The sequence below is a fragment of the Harpegnathos saltator genome, unplaced genomic scaffold, assembly GCF_003227715.2.
Source record: "Harpegnathos saltator strain DR-91 unplaced genomic scaffold, Hsal_v8.6 scaffold140, whole genome shotgun sequence".
In the NCBI taxonomy this organism is placed as follows: domain Eukaryota; kingdom Metazoa; phylum Arthropoda; class Insecta; order Hymenoptera; family Formicidae; genus Harpegnathos; species Harpegnathos saltator.
Genome location: NW_020229918.1, coordinates 608,072 through 620,801, shown reverse-complemented (window position 1 = coordinate 620,801; position 12,730 = coordinate 608,072). Strand labels below are relative to the sequence as shown.

The following is a 12,730-nucleotide window of genomic DNA, read 5'->3' as shown; positions in this document are numbered from 1 at the left end:
TCCCCCGACATTTCCCTCATACCTCGTACCTATCATACTCGTGTTTACGTTGGCTTAAATAGGGTACAGGTAGAGGCACATTGTTACATGAATCGCGAGACCGCCGGACGGCGAGAGACGCGGCGCGACCAAGAGTGCGCGTGCATCGGCGAGCGCGACGTCTGTCGTCTCGAGTCCGAGACGACGCTGATATCGGCGTCAGCGGCGCGATGAGTAACAATTTATGCAAATGAGACGGTCCCCGTTCGGAACGGTGACGTCTCGGCGGTGTCGCGACGGGCGAAAATCGACGCTACGTCGGCGCATTACGTGCGCGGAAAAATAAGCCCAGTGAAATAATAATAATTTATCGCAACCAAGTGTGCGCCTGCGCTATAATATATTACTTCATTGTGAGACTTCACCGCGCCGCGGCAAAAATCTTCAATGCTCACTGAATCATGATGATTCATTGATCCCCGTTTACCGTTGAGGCCGTGTGCGGCCTCATAAAAGCGACGCTTGTGACATTTTATACACGAGAAAAAGCAGCGTTTGTCGTCGTTGGGTGTCTATCCGTGGAATCGCTCCTTTCCCCGTAAATAATCCCGACGTGAGAATGCGCGTTATAAAAAACACGGTACGCTCTTAATTGTCGCGTTACCGCGGCGCATGGAACAGATAACGGTGTGCGACATCATCATATCGAGGTATTACATAATCAGCCGAACAGTCCGCAGCGCACTTGCGGTTCGGTTGATGAAATATATAACGGACCGATACAAAGCTTACGATTAATGTTTGTCCCGCCCGACCACCGTCCGCGAGAGCGGTAAACGAACGATCAACCCTTTCGCACACATGGTGGGCGAGTTATCTCGCGTCCCGATGTCATGCGTTCGTCTCTAGAGCTTTCCCTTTTCAAGCCGCCGCCGCCGCCGCCGCCGCCGCCGCGGCCGCGGCCGCGGCGCGAGCACTGAAGCGCGTGCATAAATTCAAGTGCGAGCGCTCGAATGAAACAACCGCACCGCTGCGGAACGGAGGCAGTCAGCTGCTTTTCTTTTTTCCATCCGCTTCGATTCGGTTCAATCCTCCGACTGCTCAAGACGGTTCTCCGTTTGAGCCGACGTGAAAAGATTCCCGGATATTTGTTAACTCGTCTCGTCAGATTAAAAACGAACGTCGCGGTAACTCTCTGGATTTGATGAAGAAGGAAAAGGAAAATAAAATGACACGAGAATCGTAAATGCGTCAAGTCGGAAACATCTGCGGTCTATAAAGCATGCCGCCCTCGACGCGATGTAAAGCGAGAAGGAACGTCTTCGGACTTGTGTGTAAGTGCTCGTGTGGTTAGATTGGCGGCGACGCGACCGGCTTCGACTGCTTTTTTAATTTACGTAATGCGCGATATCAAATGGAAACGACGCGGAAGATGCTCTCCAAAGTTTCTCCCGTTTTTATCACTTTTTTCTGTTTTTCTTTCTTTTCTTTTCTTTTAATGGTTTTACACTCGGTCGATGGTGTCCCTGCTGCGGTAAAGCGAAACTGCACCGTGAGATCCCAAGAGATAGAGCATCTGACCGGATCAGAAGTTGCTGCAGGTGACGGCGGGGTGAGCTGCTGTTGATTTATGGGGAACACATGGTACTTATTTTTCGGACACGATATTCCCGGGGGACGTTGAATGTAGCTTTCGATCGGGGCTGTTCATTACGTTCCGAGAGACTGTTACGAGCCGCTCGAATGTAGATTCGTTTGGCGCGATAACTCCGAGGTAGGAGCCACACTCATAAATAGATTAGTTTCTCGACGGTTTAAAGGGAGGGGGAAGATTATTTTAAAGCGCCGTCGCAGCGACCGACGTGTTCGCGTGACGCGGGACGATTAAATGATTTTTCCGGCCGACGCGTGTCTTTTGCACGAATTTCTCGGAAGATATACATCACGATCGCACCCAGGAGTACATGTGCACTTCGTCTTCATTTGGAGTCGCGATGGGTTTTTTTACTTCAAGCGGGCAACGCCTCCCTGTAATAACTATGTTATTGAAATTAATGCGCAGTAGTCGAGATCAAGCGTGAGATTAGCGTGAGTATATCAAATCCTAGGAGGGAGCGAAACCACCTCTCCCTCTTTCACTCTCTCTCTCTCTCTCTTACTCCCTCCCCTCTCTCTCTCTCTGTCTCTCCTTCTCTCGACAGCCTCCACTCTTCGCAAGCAACATTTTCGGTGGCGCATACACTTTAAAAACAGTGCGAGAACGCAGCGGCCGTAAAACATAGGTCGCTAGTTGCTTTCCAGGAAGGTTACCGCTTCCCCGCCGCTCTTTTTACCGACTTTAATTGAAGCGCCGTACAACTTGAGGGATCTCGCTCCCTCCGCCTCGCTCTGCTGTTCTTTTTCTACGCCGACTGCATTACTGTTCGCCCTCGATGGAGCACTAGGACTATGAAGAAGTTTATGCTTTTATTGCGCAGGAATATACACCGGGTGCACTCGCGCGCGCGCGCGCGCGCACGCGCACACGCATACGCACACGCACACGCATACGCACACGCACATGCACACACACACATAACGCGCCACGGGTATTCCACCGGCACCGGGACTCGGCCAGCGCATCGTAAAAAGACGATATCAGGCCGCGTATTCCGCAAAGCCCGCGGTGTGTACCTTCCCAGGACGATTCTTGCCGCGCGGATGTAGAATAAAGGGATCTCTCTCCTCGGCAGCCGCCGAGTGATAGATGTAATTCGTGTTTCCAGGGCCAGCCGGCTGGCCTGCCGACTATCGGCGATCCCTCGCTGTCCGCATACAATAGCGGCTCTTCAGAAAACGATAACGACTTCTGCATGAGCCCGGGGTGTGTAACCGGACGTCCCGCGCTGCTTCTTCCCGCACTCACCCCCGCCGCGCCCGCCAACCCTGCAAATCCTACAGCGAACTCGGCCCTCTCGGGAGCGAAAATTCGGACGCATCGCGTCACCTTCCCGCTTCTCACGCTCTTTCCATTGTTAACGTTATACACGACGCGTCGCGAATTAATCACAACTGAGCCTCGTATTAAAATTCCATTAAGCGCTGTTTACCCGACGTTAAATCGGGAGAACGAGATCCCGCGGACTCTGTTGGCTCTGGAGATCGACTCGCTGAAAGCGATACTTTTTCCGTTCGCTCTAAAACACCGTTCCGGACAAATTGAATTTCGGCGTACGGACGGCTTCTCCCTCTCCCCCCCCTCTCTCTCTCTCTCTCTCTCTCTCTCTGTCCCTCTCTTTCTTTCTCGCTTTCTCCTGGGAATCATCGACCGCCCTCGGATTTTCGCCGGAGATCGAAATTTCTCGCAATCGAGTTCCCTTTCGTCCTCGTATTCGGGTTCCCTCCAATCGCGAACGCGCGGGCTTTCGGGGAGTCTCGGCTTTGCGGGCGCTCTCCTCCGCGTTTAACATACGAGCGGATTGACGTCGTTTGGCATCTCGCGAGTTTATATACGACACGGAAAGGACTCTCTTCTGCAGACGCTCGTCGTAAACCCGCGTTACACACAGATTGTTAGGAGCTTTCTCTCCCTCCGGTCCGCTCCGCGCGTGCGTTTGACGCAGCCGATCGGCCCTCCTCCTGCCTCCTCCCCCTGCGCAGTCTCCTCCTTTGACGCGGGTACTTGGTGAATGTTACGCCGCATGATAATATTATTATACGACGGGTATACATTTGCCGTCGCGCCAGGCGTCATACACCGCCGGTATCGAGTATTATCGCGAATACGTGATTGGATAAGTTCATCTTACCCCGTGACTCGTTACGATCTCTCGAACCCGTTGCCGAAGAAATATAATCCGCATGCGGGACCGTCGGATTACGATGACGTCGGATATTCGCATTAATAAAGTTCTCCCGGCTGCGGTCGCGTGCTTTGTGATTTGCCGTAATCTCGAATTACCTCTGCTCACGATGGAGCCGAATTGCTGGATTGTTACGCAAAATTATCGAACGCTCGAATAGCTTTCATCGCTTTCCCAGGAATAATTGCGGAAAGCATTTCTGCCGGTGCGTTTGTCATAACGAGAGCTTTCTATACCGCTGTGAAATTTCAAGTATGTTCGTATCTCTCCTCCGGATTTATCTCCCCCTCTATCCGACGCGTGTCACTGCACACTGCACGGGATCGTATCATTAGCAACTGAAACGCGCTGCTGCAAAGCTCCGACGGAAATTGTTACGGCGGGTTTTTTTTCTCGCACCGCCGGAAACGGCACAGCGCGTAAGTCGTCGGTATCTCATCGCGAAGAGATAACGTATCGCTGACAATCGCAGCACCACACCGTTGCTAAATTTCAACGGAAATTTTTTCTTGTTGTTGCGCGGAAACTATCCAATTATGTAAACTGTCGCGGGTATCGCGTCGAGCACGTCGGGTATTACGTCGAAACCGCATCAGCAGCAAGTGAAACGCGATATTGTAAATTTCAACGAAAGCACGAGTTTTTCGTTGCGCCAAAGCGTCGCCCAGTCGTCGAATATCGTCGAACACGTCCGTCACCCCCGTCGTCTGTCGAGACTACACGCGTGACGCACCCTGTAATTCGACATTCGCAAACACGACCGCGCATTCCTACTGACGTACCCGCGCCCCGAGAGCTATCGATATTGCGCATTCTTAACATGGCGAAGTAAGAGGGAGGAGGGGGGAGATGAGGCGAGGCGATTGAAAGTAAAGTCCATTCAGCCGTTTAACGTCCGCGCGAAGAAGGAGCGTAGACTCGCCGCCGCACTTTCGGCGAAGTTCCCGAGACCCTAGATTATGGTGTACTCTCTCCCGGTGGCTTCTTCCCGTCCCCTCCCCAGCCCTTCGCCCCGACACCGTCGCGGAAGAGAGTAAAGTTCTCCGGCAGCTCGTATAAGCTAGACTACGCGAGCGCCGTTCTCCTACCTGTGTTTCTTTCACGTTATAGCCCTTCCAGCTAAACTTCCGGGCCATTAATTTACATTAGGACATTTTTCAAGAGCGCACCGGGCTCTCTCCCTCCGTCCCCCCTCCCCCCTCCCTCCTTCTCTTTCTCTCTCTTTCAGCGTACGGTGGATGCGCGCCTTAAAATTGGCGGACTCCTCTTTTTAACGTCTCTCCTCTAACACGAGCCAAGCGAGAGAGCCCTCGAATCGCCCCTTCCTTCCTCGCAAGTTGCCCCTTGTCGACGTCACGCTTGAATTCTTCAGCATTAAACGACGACGCGACGGTAGAAAAAGGAACGAGCGGAGCGTATATGAGATAACTTCAGAATTTCATTTAACGATGCGCGCTCGCGAGCGCGCGGACGCGAACGGACGGACGCGTGCAGCACGCGGAAGGCTCTCTCTCTCTCTCTCTCTCTCTCTCTCTCTCGCGCCCGGTCCCTCTTTCTCTCCTCCCTCAGCCTCCCTGGCGGTCATTAAATCACGCCCGTGGCGAGTCCGTCGTGCGACTTGATTGATTTGTAAAGCGGCCCCGTCGATGCCGACGGGAAATTGGCGTTACTCTTGAATTCAGCGTGTTTACGTAACCGTATAAGTGCTACATATATCACTTTATAATTTCATTACGCGTACGGTGCTACGTACGTACGTAAGTTGCGCGCGGTGGTCGCGCTCGCTCCGCTCGCGTCAACATTGAAACAACGAGCGCGAGGCATCGGCTGTCGCTAAATAATTTATTAACTCGTAAAACCCGAAGTGACGTTAGCGCGCGCGCGTGTGCGGGCGAGCATGTCGTGTCCGCTTTTGAATTCCTGCTCCATTAAGCCCGCGCGGTCTTGGGGAGAGCTTGAGAACTCCGTATATCATTCTTGAAATTTCATTAGCGGCTCGCGCCATTAATGCAGGATACGATAAATATATAATGCGGGATATACGTTCTGTCACTGAAAAATTTATTCACTCGTAAAACGAGCCGGTCGGTCGCTATCGATAGTTGGAATGTTGACTGCGCGCGAGAAGGAAAGAAAGAGAGACAGAGGAGGGGCGGGGGAGAGACACACACACACACAGAGAGAGAGAGAGAGAGAGAGAGAGAGAGAGAGAGAGCGAGAGAGAGAGAGAGAGAGAGAGAGAGAGAGAGAGAGAGAGTTCATCGTCGACAAACGATCGTCGGGAAACGCTCGGACTAATTAACTTCGCGTTATTATACGAATATTCAGTTACTTCCTAGTGGCGAGCGCGGTAACGTACGGCCGATGATCCTACTCGCGCGCGCGCGCGCGCACGAGATGATTCGCGTCGCTCTACCAAAGAGATAACAATCTCCGTTTGTCATAATAGCCGAGCGATAAATAAAAGCTGCGTTTTCCGAGACGGGAGATCGACGGGAGTTTACGGGATTGCATTGTAAAATACGAATGCGCCGAACGTGCGGGATCGTTCTCGGAAAGTTCGATAAGAGAACCCCACAGAGTTAGATATCGCATCGAGCGTAGTCTGTGATCGAAAAAAAAAAAAATCGCTCGTAAAACGGACGCCGGCGTACGAGTTTAATGCTCGTTCGCGCAAACATCGAAATAAAGAGAGACAGATAGAGCGGTGAGAGAGGAGAGAGACGGAATAACTGTCGCTGACATCGTGTCAACGACAACAAATATCCTCCTCCGTCCGCCCGCGGCCATCTGGCAATATTTTCAGCCGTAATGTTTGCATTACGTTCACACAATGCGACGATCGTATGACCGCGCGCGCATGCGCGTCCGTAAGTCCCGGCGATGTAATTTTTTGATAAATTCACGTCGCGTCCAAATGCTCACGGCCGGATATCGGAGAATATAAAAGCAACTGCGCCGATCGAGTTTTCTTGTTCGGCTCAATATGAAGGTAATAATGAAATCGAACTCTTTTCTTGTTACCGTTAAAGGATGACGTACTGTTCCGTTGGAAACGCACGCTTTATACCGTCGCTCTGTTTCCGCTCCTCGCAGCTACATTCATTTCTCATTTCGAACACGTCGATGCTCGGAGCAGAGTTGAACTCGAAGGCGAAGGAGAGAAAATCAACTTATGAAAGCCGGTGCTCGATCTAACAAGTCCCTGTTTAAAGTTCAGGACTCTCCGAGTCGCGCAAAGCGCCGATGACTCCGACGCTGCCAAATTGTGTTTAAACAAAATAGTTTACAGCCGGCTACACTCGCGATGGGATTAATGCCTTTTTAAACGCTTTTTATTATATTCTGCTCTTTTCGGGCGGATAGACGGAGTGTAATCAGGTTTAATGTTTATTTCGTCCGCCGGCGCGACCGTGTCGTAGTTCGAGCCGCGTTAACCGTGTGTCTGCGTGTATGTGTGTGTATGTATGTATAAACGATGCACGTATGTATGCAGGGTGCGGCGCCAAAATCCGAACAAATTAAGCATTTTTTTGAAACATAATTTTTATTGCAATAAATGGAGAAGTTTATAATTATTTTTTTTTTTACTAAATTGTTTGTTAGGTCATAAAAAACACATTTACTCAATATAACCTCCTTCTGCTTGAATGACCGCCTCCATTCTCGGTCTGAAGCGTTTGCAGGCCCGTTTTAATGAGTCACGGTCCATATCGGCGAATGCCGCTTCAATAGCGACTCTCAATGATGCGACGTGAGGATGTCTGGACTTGTTAGTGACCCTTTCAACCACGCTCCGTACATAGAAGTTCAAAGGATTTAAATCTGGGCTGTTGGGAGGCCAAAATTCTTTGAACCAAAACATGTCGACGTTGTCCGACAACCAATTTTGCATCAAATGACTTGTGTGCGCGGGCGCACCCAGCGTCCTGCTGGAAAACATACGGCTTTCCAGACGATACAGTTTTCCATCCACGGCTTCACCACATTTATCAGAACATGCAAATAAACTTCTTTTGTGACATTTTCTCCTTTGTTAAAGAAATGCGGTGGCATGACATCACCCTCACTGGACACAACACTTAGCACGTGAACATTCGCCGGAAATTTCGTTCTGGAAACAATGGGGACATCTTCGGGATCATGGGCGAGCCAGCGATCATTCCTTCGATTGATTTTCGCATCGACAGTCAAAATTTTTTCGTCAGAAAAAAACCTGAGCAGCATTGTTTCGTAACACAAACACAAAAGCAGGTTACAACGCTCAACTCGCTTTGTCCTGGTAGCTTCGGAAAGCATCTGTCTCACTTTAATTGTATAAGACTTGTAGCGGAGGTTCTCCTCGACGATTCGACACATCGTTTTTTCACTCACACCGACAATCGACGACAATTTTCGAATCGACTGCCCTGGATCCTCAAAAATCAGTTCCTGAGCCCGTTGAATGATTTCGGGCGTCCTGACAACGCGCTCCTTCGAGCTTCGAGTTTTCCTTGCCGGTGTTGCAAAACCTTCGTTGGACTTCTCCGACTCGTTATACTTCGCGACGACATCATACACAGTCGATCTTGGGTACCCGAAGAATCGAATGATTTCTGTCGCTGAGCGCCCAGCGCGAACACTTTCGATAGTCACGGCTCTTCGATTATACTCCGCACTTGGTTTCAACATTGCGACTGTTTCGAGGTTATGAATGTTTAGTACATGCGTCAAGCTATTTGGACGCCAAACGCGACCTCTCGAAGCGGTATAGAACCGCGGGAAATTCAAATTGAATTTTGTCCGGATTTTGGCACCCTGTATATGAGTGAAATGAAACGGATGTCACGAAACGAACGTTGTCGCATGAAACTCTTGATATTCCTGACGAAAAGTCGCGCCCAGTTTCTCGGTAAACCGGCAATTGAAAATTTCGGATTTCACTCGGCGACGTATGCGCTCATATATATATACGCGCACACTCGTCGCGCTTTAGACAGCGATTCACGTGAACGAATCTTTGTATTTCTGTTTCAGCACACGCTCACGGGCCACTGCGCAAAGGTGATGGCAGCGAAGTTTCTTGGCGAGCCGTCAAAAGTAGTTACCGGAAGTTATGATCGCACCCTAAAAATCTGGGACTTGCGCAGCAAAGCATGTAAGTGCCGCATTGTTCCACGGATTAACGGAAAACGAGAAACGGCCGTTCCTCTCTTCTCTCTCTCTCTCTCTCTCAAAAGAGACACTCTCGTCTTCGCAGGGCACGAGATGGTGAAAAAATTAACAGTCACCCAACCCACGCGTCTTGCACGAAATATCCTGTGAGACGTCATTCGTCCTCTCTAAACAGAGACGTATCCGCGACAAGTCCGACAAGCGAATTACGCGCGGCAGCGTGAGATGAAACGCGTCTTAGTCAAAGCGCCCTTCATTCGTAAGAGACAATCTCGCGTCTCGTCCGAGCGTCACGACCCACCGACAGCCGCGAGGTGTTCTCATCGCGCAAGCAGTCCCGTAATGCCGAAATCCAACAACGAGCGCGAGGGTAATGCGCGTAACGGGAATAAATACCTCCAAGACGAGCGAAAGAAAATAAGTAGCGGTTCCTTGCGGCTGACATATCGCCGGGCACATAATGTTAACGCGGTACATTCGTTCCGACTCGTAACAGAAGCGAACGCGCCCGTTCTCTCGCTCGCTCGCTCGCTCGCTCGCTCGCTCGTGCCGAGAGTAATGCGCGGCGCTGGCGGTAATCACGTCGCCCATTACCCCTATTAGTCGTTGCATAATGCAAATACACTTACGAGCGTTCCAAGATAATAAAACAAACGGCGAATCTGCATGGTCATTCATATGTATATTCTGTTGCGCGTCGTGCGCGGCCGCACAATGGACCGCCAGGCGAAATATGACGCTCGTAATGTCTGGCCCGACCCAACCCGTTCCCCGGTTCGTTCGTTCGTTCGTTCGTTCGTTCGTTCGTTCGTTCGTTCGTTCATTCGTTTATGCGTGCATGCGTACGTACGGGGTTGCGTCGGCATCGACCACGAAATCGCCGTAATGACGAAAAATTGAAATAGGAGATCGACCTTGCGGTTGTCGACGGCCGTGTTGCGTCGCTGTCGTTACGTAGGGTTAATTAAGCCGACAAGCTCTCGCGCCACAGGAGAGGGGGCAAATTCTCCCCTCCCCTGCGCACAACTCGGTCCTGCGTTCTCCATCGGCACGGGGAACTCTTTATCTCTGGCTATTGACACTTTTGAAGAGACAATCCCGTCGTGCGTAATGTGCCGGCGAGGGAGGCTCACGGCTTAACGCTCGAACGCGAGTATGCCTGACGATAAAAACGAAAAGAGAAAAGAGAGAAGAGAGGGCCAAGTGTTTGCAGTTCAGGAGATCGGCTAAGCAAAAGCCGGTCTCCCTAGCTGCGCGATTCTCCGCGAGCGGGACGACTTGAAGGTGCGACGAGATGGAGCGCGTGAATCAACGATAACAAAGGCGATAACAAAGACGGATTTATACGAGCCAACGAGTGGATCCGTCGGAAGCGGCGGCGGGGCTTAGTCGCGGATCTATTACTCGCGGGAAAGAGTGTCGCCTTAATTAGCTCCTTAAACTAAAACGCGACTTTATCGGGGACAAGCTGGTAGAAGATGGCGATATTACTCAGACTCTCGTCTTCGTCACGTCGTTAATCAGATGTTCACGAGAGTCAGGTCGTTAATCGACGTTTTTTAGGGAAAAGAGGGAAGATCGTGCACGTACGCGCGACTGTCCGCTCTGCACGAAAATGACAGCCATTGTCCGACGTGCGAGCCGCTCGCTCGCCAAGCTCCGCGCCTGGATCCACCGGACCGAATATGGATGACGTGGGAATTACACCCTCCGGCATGCATGCACGCATTCACGTCTCGCCAGCTCGGCCCTCTCCATTAGAATCAACCCCCGTTTGTACCAGAGGACGTCTTACGACGTGATCTAATTTCACGCCAACAACCGCTGCGCTCGAGCGCGCGAATAACGGCGGCGGCGAACGCGATATATCCGAGTGCTCCTTCGGCGACCTTCGCGAGCGACGGAAGCGGCAGCGGCAGGTGTCAGAGGAGGGGGGGGGCCCTACGCAGCGAGCGTCGGGGTCTAATAACCGGCGGGACGGGGCTCTGTCTTTCGAGTCATCGGGAATCCGCCATACCGAATGCACGGCGTAACGCCGGAATCATAACGCGATAATTTACGCATTCAAGGGCGCGAGTAAGGGCCTCCTTCTCGGAAGGCCGTTCCGTTCGCGCGGAATGCGCAGCCACGGCGTTCTCGCCCATCGCCGTCGGGGATTTATTACACTAATTGCCGAGCATTCTTCGAAGAAAAGCGGCGCTCGTGCCGTCCCGTCGTGCGCGGGTGTCCACCTACCGCTCGGACGCGCGTCGGAAATCCTCCTCCGCGAGCCGCTCGTCCGTGAAATGGAGGAGGAATCTTTCAGCGACGCTTTCGGCCAGCGAGATAAGCGCGTCGCGGACTGAAGACACAGGGACAAGGGGGAGGGACGAGAGTGATAATTTACAGCCGGATGAAAGTAGCCGTTTCCGAGGTGGAGCTGCGTACACAGGGTCGGGCGCGATGTCGCCCGTTGCGGAGCTTTAAGAAGCACGAAAAATAAATTGGACATCCGCCGCGCGCAGGAGCGGCCGGACAGCCGCGCCCGACCCGGCCCGGCCCGGCCCGGCGCGGCGCGGCGCGGCGCGGCGCAGATAGTGCACAGCCGGGAGGATCTCATTTCCCGCAAATGTATTCGGGATTTACATTCGACCTCGGGCGCCGGACTAATCTCGTGAAACGGCGCGCTATCTGAAGAACGGGCCGAGATATCGATTTACACTTCGGTCAACAGAGCGCTGCCGGCTGGCCTGCGGCTGAGGCGGCGGCCACCGTCGTCGGAGTCGTATTGACAAAGGATACAAAGCTGCGGGGACTGCTTAACACGACGGTACACAGACGGATAGTATTAATTTGCAAAGTCCAGCTCGCCTTAAACCTCGGTCTTACCGTACAGTGCGCCCGCCGCGCGGAATAATAATCCGCGCGCTAGCTTCCTGGAGCACGAGTGTTCGCGGAATCCCGATCAATCGTCCGCCCGGACCCGCGCGCTCCGCGACTTATCGGAGGAACGTCGTTATTATCTGTCTGGGACGCAATTAATGATGAAAACGAGGTTACCCCCTGACAAGGCAGGTCGCGATTGGCCGCCGCCTGCGCGCTACCTATGAGACACGTGATAAACGTGTCCGCGTAGTACGGCACTTTGAAGCACGCTCGATGACGATGGGACCTCGCGATGAAGAGCTGCGCGGGATCTCTAGTGCGTCGAGCTGTGCGCGTGCGATTTCATGTCCGTGTGACAAAACGACCCGAGCGCAACATCCCCCCCCCCCTCCCCGTCTGTGCGGCTCGCGGCTGACTGCTCGCGCTCTCTCGATTCGATAAATAAATAATTAGCCGGTGGGTGTGCTGGCGCCCGCGAGCGACGAGCGATCTGGCTCGCGGGGAAACGTCTGATGCACGCCACCGCCACAGTGACACGCGAGCTTCCCGCTACCGTGGGCCACCGTGGTTGTCGCGATTTGCTTTTATTGCGAGCCCTCGAAACGAGAGCACCCTGCAGCGAGGATGCGCCCGTCGACACGAATTAAATGCTGAATAAGTGGCGCGATCGTTACAGTAAACCCTCTCGAGTTATCGGTTACCGGGCGAAATGTTTGTTACGTCGAAAGCGCGGCTCGTTTGCGCAAACGTGCGTTTCGCGCCCGAGAGCGAGAGCTCTCGGGCGAACGACTGCCCTTTTTGCAGCCGCGCGACTTGCCGAACAGTCAAGGCGACGCGGGCGGTAAAGCGAGCGGAAACATGCCGTTTGGTAATGCACAAATACGAAATCG

At 52.6% G+C, this 12,730-nt stretch overlaps 1 protein-coding gene across 2 annotated transcripts in view; it reads left to right on the top strand.

Moving 5' to 3' along the window:
* Atg16 (Autophagy-related 16) overlaps window positions 1-12,730 on the top strand; it is a 474,347-nt gene that overhangs the window by 429,942 nt on the left and 31,675 nt on the right. For both annotated transcript variants that reach the window (XM_011149830.2, XM_011149833.2), the window contains one exon: window positions 8,838-8,958. In XM_011149830.2, the coding sequence (XP_011148132.1) occupies window positions 8,838-8,958 (121 nt within the window). The remainder of the gene's footprint in view (window positions 1-8,837; window positions 8,959-12,730) is intronic.